Source organism: Heteronotia binoei, chromosome 4, assembly GCF_032191835.1.
Source record: "Heteronotia binoei isolate CCM8104 ecotype False Entrance Well chromosome 4, APGP_CSIRO_Hbin_v1, whole genome shotgun sequence".
In the NCBI taxonomy this organism is placed as follows: Eukaryota; Metazoa; Chordata; class Lepidosauria; order Squamata; family Gekkonidae; genus Heteronotia; species Heteronotia binoei.
This window is the reverse complement of record NC_083226.1, coordinates 68,959,639-68,983,247: the sequence shown is the minus strand read 5'-3', so window position 1 is coordinate 68,983,247 and position 23,609 is coordinate 68,959,639. Positions and strand designations below refer to the sequence as shown.

General features: G+C 42.1%; 1 protein-coding gene across 2 annotated transcripts in view; it reads right to left on the bottom strand.

Annotated features, from left to right (window-relative positions):
* VPS13A (vacuolar protein sorting 13 homolog A) overlaps window positions 1-23,609 on the bottom strand; it is a 313,415-nt gene that overhangs the window by 120,418 nt on the left and 169,388 nt on the right. For both annotated transcript variants that reach the window (XM_060237484.1, XM_060237485.1), the window contains exons 37-40: window positions 17,082-17,251; window positions 13,412-13,638; window positions 5,827-6,059; window positions 3,498-3,590 (exon numbers count right to left, since the gene is read on the bottom strand). In XM_060237484.1, the coding sequence (XP_060093467.1) occupies window positions 3,498-3,590; window positions 5,827-6,059; window positions 13,412-13,638; window positions 17,082-17,251 (723 nt within the window). The remainder of the gene's footprint in view (window positions 1-3,497; window positions 3,591-5,826; window positions 6,060-13,411; window positions 13,639-17,081; window positions 17,252-23,609) is intronic.

The following is a 23,609-nucleotide window of genomic DNA, read 5'->3' as shown; positions in this document are numbered from 1 at the left end:
TAGTTCAATCTCCTTTTGGGCCCGCTACTTTGACCCAAAGCATTTCTAGAAGAGAATCTAATTATCTGACCTTCTCAATCTTACTGGACTGTAAACCCTCTCTGACATACAGAGCCACCCCACCTCCAACCCTTTCCACCCTATGCTTCCGATATAATTTATATCCAGGAATCACCGTGTCCCCGATTCTCCTCATTCAACCATGTTTCTGAAATACCCACAATGTCTATGTTTTCCCAGCTTCCGGAGTTGGATCATGGAGAGTTAGGAAGCTTCTCTAAAGAGGAGCGAACCGGAGCCTTTGTTTTTGGGCAGAAAAGGTGATTTCAACGCCAACTGCCTACATTTCTCAGACAGGGAAAAGGCCAAGACATGCTTTGGAAATTCTGAGGGGGTTTACTTTGGCTGAAGAGGAGTTCCAATGGGGCTTTTCCAAAGCTCTGAAGGATCCCCAGCGAAGGATAGCATTCCAGCGTCTACAGAGGTTTCTGTGTTCATTAAATTGACTTAAACCCATCATGATTCAAGCCTTCTTTGGACTATTTTAGTATCTATTCATTTATCTTCAGCAAGAATGGTGTTAAGGAGGATATATTTGATCCCAAGGAAAGAAGATCGTTATGTATCACTCCAGGACTAATATAACCCATTTGGGAAATAAGGACTGTTTCCGTTTTAGTAGAATAGCAATGACTAATGATATTAAGTATTAAGTATTATCCATGTATTATCTGTAATATTTCTCTGATCTGATTTGACGTAACTTCAGATTTGACATCAATTGTTTTGATAACAGAATAAAATCAATTCTTGTGTAGGTTTGAAAATGAGCTGAGTAATAGATATAATCCTTAACTGTCTGGTGGCAGCAGCACCACGAATCATAACATTCAAATATCTTCAGTAACGTACTTACATCAGTTTCTGAGTTAGTTCTTTTTTGAGAGCATTTGCTGCTATATGACTTATTCAAGTTAGTATTAGCCACATAGTTAAGGTCACCTCCTATTATGATTTTTTTCTGATTGAAAGTCTCATAGCAAAGCAAAAAGTTGTTTAAAGAAAGGCATTTGTTCTGCATTGGGTGTATAAACTCATCCAACTATAAACTTTTAATAAAAATACATCAACCTTTTGGGTCAGTGATCGTATCAATGTGTCCATATCTAAGGTGTTTAGCCAGCAATATAGCTACGCCACGAGGCTTTGAATTCCCTAGAGCAGGAAATTGTGTTTGAAACCAAGAAGATTTTAGTACCAGGTGAACTGCTGATCTCAAATGCATTTTTTGCAACAGCAAGATATCTGGTTTTCCTTTGAAGACTTGTGAGGTTACACGTTTTTGCTTCACATGATTGTTAAGACCTCGAACGTTAAATGTCATAACATTAAGTTACCCCATAATTCTTTTAACAAGTTACTAACCAAATAATGTAGTTATTAATTCATGTTACTATTTTACTCCAAATCCAACAGCTTAATTCAGCTTTTCTTAATGTTATAGTTTGTATCTTTTATTTAAAAGAAAAAATACTACTCTTCTATCCCTAAAACCTTATAGCCTATGCCTATCCACCTAATTTACTATCCTAAAATGCTGCTATATTTGAACTGCTACACTACTAAATCTTACTAATATTAATTAAAGCTATTATACTATTCCTAATTCTAAAAAAACCTTATCTACTTTTACTATCTTGAAAGGAAAGGTCCCCTATGCAAGCACCAGTCGTTTCCAACTCTGGGGTGACGTTACTTTCACAAGGTTTTCATGGCAGACTTTTTACGGGGTGGTTTGCCACTGCCTTCCCCAGACTTCTACACTCCCCCCCCCCCCCCCAGCAAGCTGGGTACTCATTTTAGCGACCTCGGAAGGATGGAAGGCTGAGTCAACCTTGGGCCGGCTACCTGAACCCAGCTTCTGCCGGAATCGAACTCAGGTCATGAGCAGACTGCAGTATTGCTGCTTTACCACTCTGCACCACTTTTACTATCTATAGGAACATAAAACAGTTCAATAAACCCCTTCCCCCTTTAATCAGCCTTATGCATCAAATTTAAAGCTTAACAAAACCTTCAAAATGTCCTTATATTACTGTTATCAAAGAGATCAGATCATATTAGCACAACAAGAAACACAAAGTCAGGAATTCAAACTGTCCTTTAATAGTGTAAATCTGTGTCAATTCTTATTGGAATTTTGCTGGATTTCTGGGATGTGAAAGATAATTTAAGCTCTGAAGATTTTCTGTTTCAACCTGCAGGGGGTTCCAAATTCAATGACTTGAAGAGGAGATTTTTTCATGCAAATAGAGGTTTTCGTCTTGTAATGTGATCCCTAGGTTTAAGGCATTATCAGCAGTTTGGGCCGTCTGAGTCAAATTAGTTGCAAATTCCTTAAACTGTTCGTTAATGGGCTTTAGGAGGCCAGCAATCTTTGTATCTATCTAACAGTGAGTCCTCCATAGCCTGGAGGGAAGACTGAACTGAATGCTGAATTATAGCTTCCGAGGAAGCTTTGTCTTGGTGCTTATTCATTTCCTGGTCTGTGACAGCCACCAATTTCTTCTGAGACGATTGTGCTGCATCAGAAGAAGCCCATCACATTTTTCCCCTGAAAAACGCTCGTACTGAGCCAGAAAGCTTCAGGGATTGTTGGGAACATGTTCCATTTGTTTTCTCCATCCTCCAGTGCCTCTTGTTATACTCAGTAAGCAAGTAATCGGCAGAAACAGGGAGGGGAGATACAGAGCAAATGGTTTATGCAACCACCATCTTCCTGGCATCACCCTGCCCCCTGTATGTCTTTTTCTGGTGGCTTTTGCACATGCACAGAAACAACTTTTCATTTTTTTCCAGGATTTAAACTTCCATTCCTTTTTGGAGTCTTTTTTTAATTATTATTTTGCAGATTTAAGGGATCACACAAGTTGCAGAAGCATCTTATGGGCCCATTGTGTGTATTTTAAGGGTTATTATGGCAATTAGCTAGGTAATGGTAAAAAAGTAAAGGTAGCCCTCTGTGCAAGAACGAGTCATTACCAACCCACTGGGTGATGTCACAACACGACGTTTTCTTGGCAGACTTTTTTACAGGGTAATTTGCCATTGCTTTCCCCAGTCATCTACACTTTACCCCCAGCAAGCTGGATACTCATTTTACCGACCTTGGAAGGGTGGAAGCTGAGTCGACCTTGAGCCGGCTACCTGAACCCAGCTTCTGCTGGGATCAAACTCAGGTCATGAGCAGAGCTTGGACTGCATTACTGTAGCTTACCACTCTGCACCATGGGGCTCCTTCAGGTAATGGTACACAAAACATAAATTACATATTACCTCTTTGTTTGCATATTTAAATAAACCTTATTCTACTCTTTTAGTACTCTTTAATACTGTAAAATACCAAGTATATAATTCACTAAAATTGAATCATACAACTGAAACCACAGCCACTGTTCTCCACTGTACAAAGACAAACAGACAAATTTTCAACCTACCTTAATCATTATAGATTTAACAGACAGATCAGCTTTCTGAGGATCTGTACCTGACTGCATCATTTCAAAGAAGAGGTCACAGGGCTGCAATATCTGGATACAAATAATAATCAATTGATTATAAGCGCCTGTTAAGGACTTGCTCTGAACATACAGCAAAAATCAGCTAAACATCCAAATCAGAATGAAAATCCATTCTGTATGAATAAATCTAAACAACAAAACACTGCCTAAGTAGTAAAATGCTTTGTTAGTATGGATGTAAGGAACATATGAACACCTGAACTTCCCTTATATTAATTAGTCTATTAAGATCAGTAATGCGAAATCAAAAGCTCTCTGGGGTTTCAGGTGGGAGAAGAAAGCTTGGTTTTTATACCCTGCCTTTCACTACCTGAAGGAGTCTCAAAGTAGCTTACAATCGCCTTCCTTTCCTCTCCTCCCAACAGACACCCTGTGAGATAGGTGGGGTTGAGAGAACTCTGTGAGAACTGTTACAAACCCAAAATCACCCAGCTGGATTTATGTCCAGATTGGAATCCGCCACTCTTAGCTACTACACCACACTGGAAATCTTTCATATTACCTGCTACCTGATTATTTTAGATGGAGATGCCAGGGTTTGACCTAGGAACTTCTGCATGCCAAGCAGGTGCTCTCCACTAAGCAGCAGACTCCATTCATTCGCATGCAATAGGATTTTGTGTATACAGATTCCCTAACTAAGATGACTGTGGTACCCCTTTGTCAGAAAGCTCATTTTTGAGATCAGCCCCCCCAACCTCTCTGCCCTCAAGTTACCTCATTCAAAGACCCTTCCTTCATTAGCATCTCCCACAAAGAAAACTTTAAACCTTCCAATTACAGCTTGAATCCTATTAAGAACATAAGACAAGCCATGTTGGATCAGGCCAATGGCCCATCCAGTCCAACACTCTGTGTCACACAGTGGCAAAAAAATTTATACACACACACACATATACACACACTGTGGCTATTAGCCACTGATGGACCTCTATTAAGTTTTCCAATGGGACAGCGGATCTTAATAGTCCTCCAGTCACAGGACAAACTTTAAAAACCCAACAGCAAGAGCAAAATGGATTCAAATTTAAGCTATTGACATTTGACCCCATTCATAAATGCCCAGTTACATACCAGCAAGTTTAATTCATTTTCCAGCTCAGACTGTTTCTCTACCACTTCAAGTTGTGGCACAAAGTGGTGTATGGTTCAACCCTATCCCCAGGACTGTTCCTCCACCACATGATCAGGATATTTCAGCTCTGATCTTTCCAATGCCATTTTGGAATCCAACACTACATTTGCTTTGCAGGATCAGGCAATATATGGACTCTCTTATCTTCCTTCTTTATTCTGCTACTTCTTTTCTCATAACCTTCTTCCTCAGATTTATCCTCCCTGTTCCCACACCTACCTTCACCCTCTTCTTATCCACTGGAAGAAAAACCCCTGCTCTTTCCACTAATTCCCCCTTTCCTTCTTAGGACACTGTATGCTCATAACGACACAAGGGAAAGTTTCCAATTCTGGGACTAGACATGGTAGGAAACACGTAGCATAGGAGGAAATACTTCCACTAGTAACTACTTGTGTAGCTTGAACTGATGGCTTATTCTCCAAATGTTTAGTGATTTTGCATTTAATCTAGTTATTTTTAGCAATGCATTGCCATTCAAAATGTGTTTTCCTTACTTTGTTCTTTTCAAAATTAAAAACCAGTTATTGTATCCCGTCTTCTCCTATGACTCCTATAATAGTGTTATAATTTGCTCTCAAAAAACAGACTCAAAGATTCCTTACACCAGATTAGAGGAGATGCATATATGAAGGTCACATCCCTCACACACCCCGTTAACAACTGCATCTTGTAATAAAGGCTGCCTGCATGGTTCTCAAAGTCAGATTGAAAATGGTACATGCAAAGCCCAAGAATACCCTAGGGATGTGCCTGAAAATTCTATGCAGTTCCATGCAATGCAATCCACATTAGTACTGTACAGCATAGATAGTCCCCCCACCACCACAATGAACAGGTCATTCCATTGCATGTGATCATCTTAATTCACTTGATGTTATTCACTTACACTGCAGTCACACAATTATGAACCAAGAATGTATGTTAAACATTTTACTGTTAGTGATCATATTACTTTATATGCATTCATATGTATACCAATAGAATACTGACTGAAGCATATGTACAAAGGCTGAAGTTTTGCAACCTTTCACATACTGCAAGCCTCAATAATTTCACTTGTATGATATTATGCAGGATCACAATTCTAGATTAAATCTTAGATCTTACCATATTAATATTGCCTTTTCTCATTTCTGGAAGAAATGGGCAAGCTTGCATTGTTAAATGTTTAACAGCAGCTGTCATTTTAGACATCTCTGGGCCATTTTTCATGGAGACTTCACACTGTGCTGTAACCACCAGTGCAGGAGCATCACTTCTTGTCAAATCAGCAACAAACACAATCTCAGGATTTTTAACAATAACGTTTATTTCCATTGTAGATGCTGGTTGTACAGGAACTAAAAATATAATGTTTAAAAATCAGTAAGAAATTAACAATATTATTTTTCATTTAATTTGCCATCATCTATATATCTTTATAGTTTTTGCTTTTTAAGTAAAAGCAAAAGACATTTTCACAATAACCAAGCAGTTGTGATATAAGCAGGGAAGAAGCTCTAGCTATAAACATGAGATTAGAACTACTGTATCATTTTTAATTTGGTAACATATGTTAATGCCCAGGACCCAAGCAGTCCAAGAGAGCCCTTCCTCCACTGATGTGTGAGTTGAAAGGAAAATGTACTTCCTGCAGTTCAGCTTGCACAATTGCTGCAGCAATACATAGCCTCTTAATATAATTTTAATGAAATAAAGCCTTTATGGAATAATGAAATGTACAACAGGTTTACATGATTTCATTTAATTCAATTTTGAAACTAAGCAGAAGAAATACCTCATGCTATGCCTTGAGCATGCAGAAGAGATAGTGGGAATACAATCACTTTCACATAGCGCAAGCAAACAGCAAGGAGTAATTTTAACATTCCCAAAAGGAAATATTCTGTAGGATCCAACCCATAGGATACTTATTTATTTTATTCGATTTATAGCCCACCGTCACACAGAACAGGCTCAGGGCAGGTTCCATCAGAAAATCATAGACTCAACAATTAAAAACAAGTTAAAATTGTAATAAACAGCTTAAAAATACAGTCTAAACTTAAAACCCAGCTATAACAAACTCTGCCTTATAGTACTTTGTTATCTGCAATAATGTCTTCCTTCTTCAGAAAACCCATCAAGCCCTTTCTGTTTAAAAAATCAGTGAAAAGATATTTGATCATTTCCTTTTTATGTGTGGGGGTTAAAGAAAGTGTCCTGCTGTGAACTTCATGTGGTTTTTTAAAATGTTGTTTTGGGGTATTTTTTATGTTTTTAATAATAATAATAATAATATTTTATTTTTATATCCCGCCCTCCCCGCCAGGCGGGCTCAGGGCGGCTAACAGACATGGGAGTCCCATGATTCACATAAAACAACATAACAGACATGGGAGTCCCATGATTCACATAAAACAACATAACAATTTAAATATCAATTACAAATAAGTTATTTAAAATAGGTAAAACATATAAAATAGGTGCTAAAATGCTGTAATCATGATATACACAAGATGGCTAGGTGTCTGCTCGTTAAGTTAGTCAGGTTCTATGTCGAAAGCCAACTGAAAAAGAAATGTTTTGCAAGCCCTGCGGAATTGGTTCAGGTCCCGCAGGGCTCGCACCATCTCTGAAAGGTCGTTCCACCAACGAGGGGCTATCACCGAGAAGGCCTGCTCCCTAGTGGCCTTCAACCTAACTTCTCTTGGCCCAGGGATTGTTAGTAAGTTCTGAGAACTAGACCTCAGTGCTCTCTGGGGCACATATGGGGAGAGGCGGTCCTTTAGGTAGGCAGGTCCTCGGCCATATAGGGCTTTAAAGGTGATAACCAGCACCTTATAGCGAACACGGTATACAACCGGCAGCCAATGCAGATTCCGCAGCCCAGGCCGCTCAGGCTCCCACCGTGGTAGTCCCTCCAGCAGCCTGGCCGCCGCGTTCTGGACTACCTGGAGTCTCCGTGTTCGGTACAAGGGCAGCCCCATGTAGAGGGCATTGCAGTAGTCTAACCTCGAAGTGACCGTTGCGTGGATCACAGTTGCTAGGTCGGTGCGCTCCAAGAAGGGAGCCAACTGCCTCGCCCTCTTGAGATGAAAGAAGGCGGATCTAGCAGTGGCAGCTACCTGGGCCTCCATTGATAAGGAGGACTCCAGTAGCACTCCCAGGCTCTTGACTTTGCTGTTTTATTTTATTCGATCACACTAATGTGATTGTTTGACTCTAACCTGTGAGCCACCCTGAGACTGTCTTTGACAGGGAGGGCAGGATATAAATAAAATAAAATAAAATAAATAAATATTTATTATCAGATTATTTTAATGAAAATGTGAAGCTGCCTTATACTGAATCAGACCTTTGGTCCATCAAAGTCAGTTTTGTCTACTCAGACTGGCAGCAGCTCTCCAGGATCTCAAGAAGTGTTCCCACTAAGCTGAGTTAGTGTGAGCTAGCTCACAGATTTTTAGCCTCCAGCTCACACATTTTTGTCTTAGCTCAGGAAGGATGATTTCAGAGCACACTAATTTATGCAGTAGCTCACAACTTTAATGTCAGCAGCTCACAAAGTAGAATTTTTGATCACAAGACTGCAGTTTAGAGGGAACATTGGTCTCAAGCTAGGTTTTTCATACCTATTTGCCTGGACCTTTTTTGGTTGGAGATGCCAGGGATTGAACCTGGGACCTTCTACTTATCAAGCAGATGCTCTACCACTGAGCCACTGTCCCTCCCCTAAGTGAACTGAATTTGGGTTCCCCTATCTATCCTCTAGGGGGCTGAAGGACCATATATCCATGAACTTGTTCTGCATCAACATTTGTTTTACATTATCTTAATTTATAATTTAGTTCTTCTATAAAAAAGCCAAATCAGAAAACCTGAAAAGATCATTGTTGCTTTGGAAAAATGATACTTAAATTATCCTGTTTTTATCATTCAACAAAGCAAGGATACATATTTCCCACCCAGAAAAAACCCAGCATCACATATACAGTATAAGCATAAAAACATGAAAACACAATGGGAAGAATCATTTAACAATATTTTAGGCTGGAACCTATAGACAAATCTCATAGAAGGAGTTATGGCAGAAGAACTTTTCAGAAGACCTGCCAATTCCCTGGCAGCCACCCTCTGTGTGCCACAAAAAGAGCTAGGCAACAAGGGGACCTCAGGCAAAAATTCATTCCTCTATGGGAGACAGTAGGTAGCAGAAGGAAACCCATAAAAATTATCTTTCCTTCCCCCTGCCAAGGGTTCTCAAAGAGTTGTGTAGTAGTTACAGTGTTAAAGCAGGCTCTGGAGACCCCGGTTCCAATCCCCATTCTCCCATGGAAGCTTGCTGGGTGACCTTGGGCCAGTCATACCCCCTCAGCCTAATGCACCTCACTGGACTATTGTGAGAATAAAATGGAGGAAAGAATAATGACGTAAGTCATACTGGACCCCCCATTGGAAAGGAAGGCAGAATATAAGCAAAATAAATAATAAATAAGGCACATTTTAGGGACTGTTGAAGGAAGGATAAGACAGAGAAGATCTGCTCTGCCAACTCCTACAAGCTTTTGTGCAAGATTTAAACCTTTATCATAAGAACATAAGAGAAGCCATGTTGGATCAGGCCAATGGCCCATCCAGTCCAACACTGTGTCACACAGTGGCCAAACCCCCCAAGTGCCATCAAGAGGTCCACCAGTGCGGCTAGAAGCCCTTTCACTGTGCCCCCCAAGCACCAAGAATACAGAGCATCACTGCCCCAGACAGAGTTCCAACAACAGAGCATCCTGGAGGATGCTTCCGTCCTTGACTCCCATCAGTCGGGCTTCCGCCCGGGTCATGGGACGGAGACAGTGCTAGTCGCCCTGGTGGATGATCTCCAGCGGCATCTGGATCGAGGCGGCTCGGCGGTACTGATGTTGTTAGACCTGTCGGCAGCGTTCGATACGGTCGACCATCGGTTGCTGACTTGCCGTCTCGCCGACGTGGGGATTCAGGGGTTGGCTTTACAATGGCTTACCTCTTTCCTCAAAGGTTGGGGACAAAGAGTGGCGATTGGGGGTGAATTGTCCCAGAGGTACCCGTTGGATTGCGGGGTTCCTCAGGGAGCAGTTCTATCCCTGATGTTGTTTAACATCTATATGCACCCTCTTACCCAGATTGCCCGGAGATATGGGCTGTGCTGCCACCAGTACGCTGATGACACCCAGCTCTATCTACTTATGGACGGCCGGCCTGCCTGTGTCCCAGAAAACCTGGACCTGGCATTGCTTGCCGTGTCTAGATGGCTCAGGCTGAGTGGGCTGAAGCTAAATCCGACGAAGACAGAGGTCCTTTGCCTGGGTCGCCGTGGTCCGGGGAGGGAGATTCCCTTACCGGCCCTCGACGGTGTGCCTCTGTCAGCGGCGCACAGGGTTAGGAACCTGGGGGTGCTACTGGAGCCTACCCTAACTATGGAGGCCCAGATAGCAGCCACTGCCAAGTCCGCATTCTTTCATCTTAGGCGGGCAAGGCAGCTGGCCCCTTTCCTGGAGGACGGCGACCTGGCAACAGTGATCCATGCAACGGTCACCTCGAGGCTGGACTAAAGCAATGCCCTCTACATGGGGCTGCCCCTGTGTCGAACCCGGAAGTTGCAGCTAGTGCAGAATGCCACTGCCCGGCTGTTGTTAGGGCTCCCTAGACGGGAGCACATTCAGCCGGGGCTTCGGGAACTGCACTGGCTGCCGATAACATACTGAGTTCGGTACAAGGTGCTGGTTATGACCTTTAAAGCCCTTTATGATCTGGGACCTGCCTACCTTAGGGACCGTCTCTCCCCACATGTTCCCCAGAGAGTGCTGAGGTCGGGGTCTCAGAACCTCCTTGTAATCCCTGGGCCAAAGGAGGCCCGTCTGAAAGCGACCAGGGACAGGGCCTTCTCGATTGCAGCTCCCTGTTGGTGGAATCAGCTCCCAGAGGAGGTGAGGGCCCTGCGGAACCTGGAGCAGTTCCGCAGGGCCTGTAAAACAACCCTCTTCCAGTTGGCATATAATTAATTGTGATCAGAATGCCGAATACTAAATCTCAAACATCAGATTACTGAATATTGGAAATTGAAGGACTGATTTAAGGAAAATGTAGCATAGTGTATACCGATGTGAGTTTTATGTATTTTTAGGTTTTTATGTTTTTATTGTATAATTTTAATCATATTTAAACCGATTTCTGTTAGCTTTTACTGTTGTAAGCCGCCCTGAGCCCACCTCGGTGGGGTAGGGCGGGATATAAATCGAATAAAATAAATAAATAAATAAATAAATAAATAAATAAACAAACAAACAAACAAACAAACAAACAAACTGTGGGTCTCCTCCAGATGTGTATCCAATCCCCTCTTGAAGCTGTCTATGCTTGTGGCCACCACCACCTACTGTGACAGTGAATTCCACATGTTAATCACCCTTTGAGAGAAGTACTTCCTTTATCCGTTCTAACCCGACTGCTCAGTAATTTCATTGAATGCCCATGAGTTCTTGAATTGTGAGAAAGGGAGAAAAGTACTTCTTTCTCTACCTTCTCTATCCCATGCATAATCTTGTAAACCTCTATCATGTCACCCCGCAGTCGATGTTTCTCCAAGCCAAAGAGCCCCAAGCGTTTTAACCTTTCTTCATAGGGAAAGTGTTCCAACCCTTTAATCATCTTAGTTGCCCTTTTCTGCACTTTTTCCAATGCTATAAAATCTTTTTTGAGATGCAGTGACCAGAATTGTACACAGTACTCCAAATGAGGCTGCACCATTGATTTATACAGGGGCATTATGATACTGGCTAATTTGTTTTCAGTTCCCTTCCTAATAATTCCCAGCATGGCGCTGGCCTTTTTTTATGCAATCGCACAGTGTCTTGACATTTTCAGTGAGTTATCTACCATGACCCTAGTTTCTGGTCAGTTTCTGCCAGGTCACACCGCATCAACTTGTATTTATAGCTAGGATTTTTGGCCCCAATGTACATTACTTTGCACTTGGTCACACTGAACCTCATCTGCCATGCTGACACCCACTCACCCAGCCTCAACAGATCCCTTTGGAGTGCCTCACAATCCTCTCTGGTTTTCACCACCCTGAACAATTTAGTGTCATCTGCAAACTTAGCCACTTCACTGCTTACTTCCAACTCCAAATCATTAATGAACAAGTTAAAGAGCCTGGGACCCAGTACTGAGCCCTGCGGCACCCTACTGCTTACCATCTTCCACTGTGAAAATTGCCCATTTATACTCTCTGCTTCCTATTAATTAGCCGGTTTTAGATCCACAAGAGGACTTGTCCTTTTACTCCATGACTTTCGAGCTTATTAAGGAACCTTTGATGAAGAACTTTATCAAAAGCTTTCTGGAACTCAAGGTAAACAACATCTACTGGATCCCCCTTGTCCACATGTTTGTTCACCCCCTCAAAGAACTCTTAACTGGTTAGAACAAAATAGGAGTCAATTGCACCTTTAAGACCAACTTAAAACTATTTGTTTTGGTCTTAATGGTGCAATTGACTCCTATTTTGTTCTACTACTTCAGACCAACACAGTTGTCTATTTGGATCTTAACAAGTTAGTGAGACAAGATCTTCCCTTACAGAACCCATGCTGAGTCTTCCTCAATAACTTGTGTTCATCAATGTGCCTACTCATTCTCTCCTTGATAATGGTTTCTACTTACTTTCTCGGTATTGAAGTCAGACTTTAATATATTTATGTATATTAAATATGAGAGCACAAAAAAACTCCCAAGAAAGACTAGCTGGAGAAAGAAAAGCCTTTAGGATAAAAAGTAATGACATGCAAAAGTTCTTCATAATCCTACAAATTTCTTTCATTCAGTATTAATCCTATTTTTGTTATTATTGACATTTCCATTTGCTGCAAGATAGCTGTTATTTCATTTTTCATCCAGTTTGGATGACATTTCATGGACTGTAACTCATCACTCAAGGATTCTACCAGTGGGATGGCAGCCTGATAGGAAATAGGGCCCTGGTGTTATAAGTAACTGAAAGCAGAATACCTACCAGAAATAGTCTGATTTGATGATGGATTTAATGTATTCTATGAATTAGTTTCATATCTCTTCATGCTTCCTACCCTCTTACCTTACATTGGTTCTCCTCCCCACCCATCATGGCCATGCTTACTAGAAAAAAAATTATCATTTTATTTTGAGTGCTTCTTGTTTAAATTTAATTTGATATTATTTTACACAAGACTCCCTTTAGAGGTAAAAGTATTCTCCCCGTATTTCGTACTCACTGGATAACAGCTTTCTGGGATTCTATAGCACTGACTTTTTAGATCCCCAATTATTTATTTTAATTATCTATTAAATAAAATTGAAAACGAAGATACCACAACCGGAACATAAAATCTGGCAGGCAGTATTCCTTAAAATTTCTAGCTAATTAAATGGAAAACACACAGTGAAAGAAGATCTATACTCATCAAATATGGTGGAACCTGTCTGAAAGAGTAATGTCCTATTAACATAGCAAATTGCATGGTATGAATGTGAATACCTGTATTTTCTGATTTATAACCCACCCTCGCCACAGCAGGCTCAGAACAGCTAACAACAATCAATCTTCTTCTTAGGTTGTTGTGATATTAGACAAGTAATTGGCTCTGTTGTGATCCACTTTAATCCATACACACACATACAGTGTGTGTAGTATACTGACCTTGTTCCTTCACAGCTAAAGTTTCTTGTTTGAAGTTCCTCTGCGCAGCAGAACTTTCAGCAGTTGCCTTTAGAAACACATCTGCAACAGTTAGTAAAAATTCTATGCTGGCACAGAGGTATGTTTCCTGAACAATTGTGTCAATGACTGTGGTGCCATCTCTTCCCTGTTTATAGCTTATATCCACCATGACTTTCTTTTCTGATCCATGTTTCATTTCCACCATTCTGCAAAACAATTATCAGGATATTTATTTACATTATTTACATTATTTATAGTCCACCTTTCTCAAAGCAGATTACACAACAGAAGTCAGTACAATCAATAGGATGATACATCTTCCAAACAATGTAATATGACTAGAAATCACAGACTGTTCTGTATTACAGCAAGTTAAAAACTCCCCAATATTAATTTGGAATAGCCTTGTTCTACACCCTGTGGCAACGATATGAGTTTCATTCCTTACACACAAGCATGAACATATGAAGCTGCCTTATACTGAATCAGACTCTTGGTCCATCAAAGTCAGTATTGTCTTCTCAGACTGGCAGCGGTTCTCCAGGGTCTCAAGCTGAGGTTTTTTCACACCTATTTGCCTGGACCCTTTTTTGGAGATGCCAGGGATTGAACCTGGGACCTTCTGCTTACCAAGCAGATGCTCTACCACTGAGCCACCGTCCCTCCTTTCCATAGACAAGGAATGGTGAGGGGAGGGGGAGGAACCCCGAAGGGTTTGCAACAACTAAACTAACAAAAAAAATTATTTTTCAATAACAAAAAACGAAGAAAACGAAGAGAAACCCAGAGAAGCAAAAAAGGTAAGTAACTACTGACTGGAGTGACGACAAACGTGCCTATCCGACGCGGCGGTAAAGAAGAAACTGGCGGGATATTCGCGCCCACCAGGTGAGCATGCGCACTGGGGCTCTCGCGCATGCCTACCGGGGTTGGGCTACAAAAAATCCCAGACTTTGGAGTTACCGATCAGGGATCGGCGCTGGCACTTCGTCTCATGAGTGTGAAGCACAGAGACCACGAAGATGATGAGCTGGTTTTATACCCCCACCACTCTACCCTAAGGAGTCTCAAAGTGGCATACCATCTCTTTCTCTTCCTCTCCCAACAACAGGCACCTTGTGAGGTATGTAGGGCTGAGAGAGTTCTGAGATATCTCTTAAGCGGTCCAAACAACCCAGCAGGTTTCTTATGGAAGAATGGGGACTCAAACCCACTTCTCCAGATTAGAGTATGCTGCTTTTAACCACTACACCACACTGGCAGGTGAGCAGATAACCACTTCAATGGGAGTGGCAATGGGAAGGTACCATGAGTTAGTTAATGATTTATGATGGATAACAAGGGCTTGTTAATTTCTATAGTTTCAAAAACATTACTTGGACTATCAAGCTTCTTCAAGGGATTATAAACTCTTCAAACAATGTCTTGAAATCAGTGTAGTTTCCAGCCCCTCCCAGATTATGGACCATCTAATATTAAACTTCCTTTAAATTTGCATTTATATTTATATCCCTTCGCTAGCAAGTCAACAGGTGTTTCATTCATACAAGAATAATTATATATATACCATGCTAAAATGAACAAGCTATGAGCTACCACTCAGCTTATATGTGCCCTCTTTTGGTCCTCAAAAAAAGAACCAAACTCATAAGTATATAGCTTGGATACCTCATACTGTTTATAATCTAAATTTCTTGGCAAAGAAAAAAACAAACATTTCAAGAAGACATGTTACATCTGATAGCAATGCTGATTCTGTGAATTGTGCAACCCAGTGAGAATTAGGCAGATCATGAGAAGGAGGGCAGGAAGGGTTGTGTCAGTGCTTAGTTCTTTTGGCTCTTTCTTACACACACAGGGAAATGCTGATCACCACTTTGGGGCCAGGCAGCAATTTTTCTCCAGGTCAGTTTGGCAAGGGATCCTGGAGGTTTTTGCCATCATCTGGACATGGAACTATTTTCTTTTATAGAAATAAATACCTTGGTGAAGCCTTCTGAACTATTTGTAAGTTCCTGCATCATGGAGGGGACTGGACTAGATGACCCTGGAGGTTGCTTCCAACTCTATGATTCTAGGAAGAACTTTGAGATCCAAAGAGGCAACACCTACAGAACTTGCTCATGCATAGTGAAATTAATTGGCTGAGAGATGGCCCAGAAGTGCTCCAGGCCCCTCCTTTACTTGGGTCTCACAGGACAGCAGGTGCAAGAGCAACAGAGGGCTCTTCTTGGCAATGGGCAATGCCTGCCTGGATGAACAAGTGGTGACAGTGGCTGAGAGATGTCAAAGAAGTGCTCCTTGCAGCTCTACCACTTGCTCACTCATGAAACTGGACAAAGGAGGAGCAGGGAGAACTTTCTTGCCGTGGAAGCCACCCACTCATGCTGGTACTGTGCAAGTAACACTCATGGCCAGAAGCTGGCAGGGACACTCTACCTTCTCCTCCACTGCCCGCACTCATGTGACTGAGGAGCACGCAGCATGCCCCTGCCAACTCCAGCTATGGCTACTGCCCACTTAGCTGCTGTACTATTAAAAGTATGTAAACTGGACTGTCAGGTTAAGCAGCAAATCCAGTCCCTACAACAAAGCATTTACTGTGTGTCTGTATACATGTTTTGTCTCAGAATGTTATTACTATATTGCTTACTAGCAACCATCTGCAGGTTATTTATTCAATTTAATTAATTGCCCCATCCCAGCCAAGGTCAGGCTCTGAGTGATGTAGAACAAAAAAAAATACATTGATTGAAAAACATTAAAACATTCTGAATAAAATATCCCATGTTCCATCATAGTGGGGAGAGGTTAGCCCAAAAGGATGGCAAAATAAGGTGCCAGCTTGGCAACCATCAATGTCCTTACTTGAAAGCCTGGCGGAACATCTCCGCCTTACAGGCTCTGTGAAATTGCAGCAGATTCTGCAGCAGATAGATGTCAGCTATCTCTAGAGAATTTGAATGTTTCTGGAAAAGAACCAAGAAACAAAAGGGAAAAGAATAAAAGACAAATAGAGATAACTGAAAAGTATGAGAAATGGAAATATATATTCAAAAATTATAGATTGCTGGAATCCCAAATATGGCTTGCCTATTCTTTCTTAAATTAGGATCTCATATAAAAACAATCGTAAGAGAACACTTTCAGCTATTTTTCACCAATTTGTTGAAACACTAAAGACAGAAAAGATATTTCCATGAATTAATATACATTATTGGTCCTTCACATTATTAGTACAGTATTAATTATTTTTCATTATCTTATATATAAGCATTTAAAACTTAATATAAATTGTAAAAATATGTACTCTTGTACTCTATGATCTAAATTTGTCTGTGCAAATAACAGCAATATTCTAAATTGAGCTATCAGTTAGATCCACTGTGTATAGATATACATTGCAATGCAACCCCAAGTGTGTAGTCTCATGATTTGTTTGTCGGTTTTCACTGATCTGGCCAATAAGACATATTATTTTGAACAACAGCTTGGGGACACTATGGGATCTGCAGTTGTGAGAAGTGCAAATAAAGGTCTGAATATGCTTACAAATTAAATCGCTACCTTGCACTGAATTCAATATCTTCCAACAAAGTTGGTGTTGTTGTCAATAAAACAATCTCTTTTCTTTTATAGAAATAAATACCTTGGTGTAGCCTTCTGAACTGTCTGTCGTTTATCATCTAAAGTGCAGTTTGTTAACTTGACAGAAGCATTCATTGATTCATCTGACAACATTTTGACAGCAGCTGATATCAACACCAATTTAAATTCAGCAAGTTTCAGAGAATGATCTCGCTGATCCAGAACTGAACTCTGTTTTGAAAAGAAAATGCAAAATCTGAATTAAGCATAATCCTTTTGCAAACGTATTGTTACTATTGCTGTGAACAGATTCCCGAACAACAAGATAACAATGACTTAACAAGTTCTGTCCACTTATCACTTTTTCTAAAGCCTGTCATAGTATGTGGCTTTATTTTTCTAAATGCTTTCTGACAGTTTTATTTTGTTTGTACCCTTTTTTAAAGAAATGACTATACTGAAGTGTTTCCTGTATCATCAAAAACTGTGAAAAACGGTGACAATACCAACAAGAATTTGTGGCTCAAGTTCAGATAAACTACCCTCAGATTCCCTTCTGGCTCAAGCGCTCCCCTCTGCTGATTTAGATGTAGAAGATCATGGTTTGGTGTGATGTTGTCGAACTGCACATAAAAGGCAGTTTTTAAAAATGCTGTTAGCTAAGCGAGCCTGGAAGATAGCAGTTAATCTTCCATGGAAGTAGATAGCTTGTTTAATAGGCTGCTCTATCTTGCACACCCCCAAGGAAATTCTGATTGCCACTTTGAAATCAGGAAGCAAGAAATTAGATTCCAATAACTGCATTGATTTAATACACAGAAATAGCATGCTTGACATACTGCCCCCCTTAAGATTTTTCCAGGGTTTATTTGGATTTAATTGGTAGAATTTCTTTATTAATTTTGCTGCTTTTACATTTGAAGCCTCTACCCACTCATCGTGACTAGGTAGGAAATGTTTCCATCTAATTAGAGAGTACAGCACCCCTCTTTTTAAGTTTTGGCCAGGGATTCTGGAGGGTGGTTTCCCACCCCCTTTCTGCCATCTTTTGGGCATGAAGCAGGAGTAACAGGGGGGGTGTCAAGCATCCGTATTTTGAATAAACAAGCAATTGTTTGATACAAAGACTCGTTTTATTGATAATCCGTTGTTGCTCAAGGTATGGTACCTTGAGAGTGATACAGAGTTGCACATAGCATAGTGCTTTAAGGGCTACATCAGAGGACATAGAAAAGATAACCTCAAGACATAACATGTATATGTGAATTGCTACAACTATGCAAAAATACTACCCACTACTATCATGCGGTTGAAACTTCCCTTGTTCCCATACATTCCTGCTTCTCTTGATAAGCGGTGAATGGGAATTGTTCGGGAGAGGCGCCTCCTTTCTCTCTATCATCAAAGTTACTGCATTCCTACATTTTCTACCCAGAGGTGAGCAAGGAAAAGGAAGGCGAGAAAAGTGAGGGGGGAGTAAGCTTTGAAATGCAACTATGGGAAAGGAAAGATTCTAGAACAAAGGAGAGAGAGAAATTAGATTCCAATAACTGCATTGATTTAATACACAGAAATAGCATGCTTGACATACTGCCCCCCTTAAGATTTTTCCAGGGTTTATTTGGATTTAATTGGTAGAATTTATTAATTTTGCTGCTTTTACATTTGAAGCCTCTACCCACTCATCGTGACTAGGTGGGAAATGTTTCCATCTAATTAGAAAGTACAGCACCCCTCTTTTTAATTTGGCATCTAGAATTTATTGAACTTCATGGTGACTCTGATTCCTAATCTGGATAGGTTATGGAGCTTGCGGTCGAGGGTGCCAAGATATTGCTCCAGGATCCCGGCATAATATGCTACAATGAAAGACAGAAAGAATTTTACCAAACATTTCTGGCAATTCTAACTCCATGGTGACTTTATTGATGACTCTCTTTATTTTGAATGGACCCAGGAATTTGTAAGCTAATTTCCTCAAAGGCTGAGACATTGGCAAGTTCTTTGAAATCCCATACTGGGACATGATTCTTATCATAATGACTTTTATAAGTGCCCTTAACCGTTTCCAAGTTTTCCTGTATTATCTTCCATTCTTTCCCTAAGGTTCCCCACCAATGTTCAAAAGATGAAGGTAATTCCACGGCATTTCCTCCTGGTAACAATGGGAAAGGTTTCCCTTCATAACCATTTACTACTCTGAAGGGAGAAGTCTTGGTGGAACTGTGGACACTGTTTTATATCCATACTCCGCAAATGGAAACAAATCCACCCAATTGGATTGTTGGTGATTCACCATAAATACTGTTCTAGGAGCGCATTCACCCTCTCCGTCTGTCCATTGGTCTGAGGATGGTACGCTGAGCTCAGACCTTCTTCCATGTCTGTTAATTTACAAAATTTCCGTCAGAAGTTGGCAATGAACTGCGGCCCCCTGTCGCTAATAATCTTATCAGGGAAGGAATGTAGTTTAACTACGTGTTGGAAGAACAGGTAGGCTAGCTTTTTTGCATTAGGCAGTTGCGGGCATGGGATGAAGTTTGCTTGCTTCGAGGAAGTATCCACTACTGCCAATATCACAGTTTTCCCTTGAGACACTGGGAGCTCTATGATAAAGTCAATTGAAACTACTGACCACGGCCTCCCGGCGGTTTCTAAGTGTTGTAGTAATCCAGGGGGTTTCTTTCCCCTTTTCTTGGCCATTATGCACACTGGGCAGGTGGATACATAGCTCGAGATGTCTTTCTTCATATGTGGCCACCAAAATTGTTGATTGACCAGGTGTAAGGTTTTTACATACCCGAAGTGCCCTGAGATTTTACTACTATGGCAAAAGTGTAGCACTTCTTTCCAGAGGCTCTCCAGTACATAGAGTTTCCCTTCCCGGTACCAGAACCCTCCTTCTCCCTTGGTAACTCCTGGTTTGGTATCTCCCTCTTTTTCCACCTCAGTGATCAGTCTTTCTCTTCCCCATTTCTCTTCAATGTTGCCTCTCTTTGCCTTGGATCTGGTAGTGACTGCCCCCACTAGATGATTGCGTGATATGATAGTCAATGACTTCTTCTCTTTGACTGTTGTGTTGAGGAAGTAGAGACAAAACATCCAATAAAAAGTTTTTGGATCCGGGAATATGTTTTAAAGTAAAATCAAATTTGGCGAAAAATCCCACCCACCGAATTTGTTTTTCAGTTAGTTTCCGGCGTCCCGTAAGTGCCTCTAAGTTTTTATAATCTGTTCAAATTTCAATCAGGACTCAGGCTCCCTCTAGCCAAGACCTCCAGGTTTTTATCGCAAAAGTTACTGCAAATGCCTCTTTATCCCACACGAACCAATTCCGCTGTTCCTGGGAAAATTTTTTAGAAATGTATGCACAGGGCTGTAGCCTCCAATCATCATCTGATTGCATTAAAATGGCTCCCACAACGACATCGGAGGCGTCACATTGGACCAAAAAGGGTCGCAGTTCACCTGGGTGGCTAAGAATAGGTTCACTGGTGAATAATCTTTTCAGTTTATTAAACGCCTCCTGACACTTGGCTGTCCATTCTAGTTTCATGCCTGGCCGTTTTGCTTCCAGGCCCTTCCCTTTTGTTTTAAAAAGGTCCGTCAATGGCAACATGGTGTGCGCAAAACCCTGAATGAACTTTGCGAAACCGAGGAAAGATTGGAGCTGTCTATGTGTCCTCAGGGGTTCCCAATCTAATAACGCTTGTATCTTGACAGGGTCCATCGCTAGTCCCTTCCCAGACACTCTGTACCCCAAATAATCCAGTTCTGTTTTATAGAACTCACACTTAGACAATTTGGCATATAGCTTATGTTCGTATAGAGTGTTGAGTACTTCACATACTAATTTCACATGAGACTTTAAGTCCTTGGAATAAATAATTCTATCACCCAGGTACACCACGGCCCCTTTATATAAGTACTCTCTTAGTACTTCATTTATGAAGTTCATAAAAACTCTGGGAGCCCCTTGTAATCCAAATGGCATGACTAGGTACTCAAACTGTCCTATGGGAGTATTGAATGCAGTTTTCCACTCATCCCCTTCTTTTATGCACACTCTAAGTAAGCATCTCGCAAGTCCAATTTTGTGAAGATTTTCCCTTCAGACAATGTACTTAATAGGTCCTTAATCAACAGTACGGGGTAGGCATTCGAGGTTGAAATCCCACTGATCTCGAAAATCTGTGCAAAGTCTAAGCCCCCCGTCCTTCTTCTTTCTAAACAATACTGGGGCAGCAGGTAGGGCTGTTGACAGTCTAATGAAACCCCTCTTTAGGTTTTTGTCTAAAAATTTCCTCAGTTCAGCCTTCTCTGCCCACCCCATGGAATACAATTTTGCCTTGGGAAGTTCTTGCCCTGGGATCAGTTCTATAGCACAGTCGGTATTCCAGTGTGGGGGGAGTTTGTTCGCTTCTTCTTCGCAAAACGCCTTTTAAATCTTTATACTCCTTGGAGATGGAGCGTACTTCTACGACTAAGCATAGTCTTTCATTTCTGGGGGGTGGCTCCATGCCCCAAGTTTTGTCGCATTGGTGGCAATTGCATTTAATGTCAGTAAAGTCTATGGTTTGGTCTTCCCTTTTAATGTCTGGTTCATGCTTCGCCAACCAACCCACTCCTAAAACCACGTTGAAAGATGCGGAAGGAGCAATTACAAAGAGTTCGGTATCCCAGTGGTTTTCTTTGCTCACTGGCACTGCTTGAGTTTGATCAACTCATGGTTCCCCTTTCATTACCATCCCGTCCATCTGCTCAAATTGTATGGGTTGGGGTAAGGGGACCTTGGGGAGACACAAAGCATCCACTAACTTGGGGGTAATTATTTCTCTGGTGCATCCTGAATCAATCAGGGCCTGCACATGCACAAATCTTTTTAGCTTTGAGTTTAGTAAAGTCAGTGGGACAAAAAATAAAGATCCTGGTATTCTCACACTCAATGGTGCCGTTAATTCCATGACCTGCTGCTCGGCACCTCTCGGTGCAGGTTGTTCCCGTTTCCCGCAAGCTCATCCTCCCAGGACATCTCGCTCAGCTCATAGATGATGATGGTGTCTTCGTCCAGTGAAGTAGTGGCTACGGTGTTCCCTTTCGCCGATTCTTTGGGACAACTGGAAGACTTCTTGGGTGCCGACGGGCCGGGCTTCAGAGTAAGGGGGAAGCCTCGAGGCCGTTCCAGGCAGTTAGCAGCTAGATGGTTTAGATCCCCACACTGGAAACAACGGTGTGGAGTATTCAGCTTGGTGGCTCCTCCAGCGGGAGACTTTTTTCCTTCAGGTTTTGTCCCAGACCAAGACTCACGTCCCCCCTTGCTGCTGCTGACATTGCAGGGCCACTCTTTTCGTGTTAGTTTCTACTTTGCCTGCTAATTGCACCCATCCCACCAGTGTGGTGGGACGAGCCTGTTGCAGAGCTCTATTCAGCACGCTTGCGTTCAGGCCCCTCTGGAACTGTTCTATTTTCATCAGCTCGTTCCAACCCGAAACTTGGGCTGTGTTTGCTCGAAATTTGGCCACATACTCATGCACTGATTTCGACCCTTGCTGCATGTCTCCAAGGGCCGTCAGCGCTCGGGTTTCCTGGAGTGGGTCTTCATACTGTGTGAGTAGAGCTTGCAGGAAAGCGGCTACTGTATCCAATTTGGGGCTTCTGGTCTCATACAGACTCACGTACCATTGTTTGGCGGCCCCTTTCAGCTTCAATCCCAGGTAATCCACTTGACTGAACTCATCAGGAAATGTATTCCCCCAATAGTGCATGTAACTATTGGCTTGGATGGAGAAGTACTCCACTTCTTCATGGTCCCCGTTGAATGTAGCATCTAGCTCCCGTAGTCTCAGGGGACCGGCAGCGGCGCCATCGGTGGTGGCATTGGTGACACGACAGGATGTCTTCCCGGGGAGGGGGGGGGTATTGACACTCTCCTCAGGTTGGCAGGTCTCAGCACCCGATTGAGTTGCCTTCTAATTTCTCGTGCCATGAAGGTGGCGTTGGCTTGAATCTCGTCCCTCAAGCCCCTTGCCATGTCAGCCATCTCATTTCTCACCGTCTGGAGTATTACTCGCTCATCCGGTTCCACCTCTTCATCTTCCCCATTGGGGCCAGGTTGTTCAGGGACTTCACCTTCCTCCCCCTCATCAGGTTGGGGGTCTTCTCGCTCCCCACCGCTGACGGGTCGGGCGCTCTCGCGAGTGCTTTCTAGGCACCTCTCCCTGATCATCACCCTTACTCTGCGGGAGTGTCGTGTCAGGATGGCCTCTCTCCAAGCTGATGCCTCTTTCATCAGGGTGGTGGAAGTCCGCAGCTCCCAATTTCGGGGTGTGACAAGAAGTTGCTGCACATGCAGGGCAGACCCTTGCCCCACAGCCTATTAAGCATCTAGTATGTGCCACGGGGGGGGGGGGGGGGGGGGGGCGGGTCCATACCTTCATCTCGTCCTCTCGGCTCTCGCCTCTTCCTCTCTCCAGAGGGTTCGGGAGTTCACTGTTATCGGGAGCTCTCTCTGTCATTTGGTCAGAAAGTTGCCAGTTCAGTTAAATTCCAACAAGGATCACTCTCAAACTGTCAAGCATCGGTATTTCCA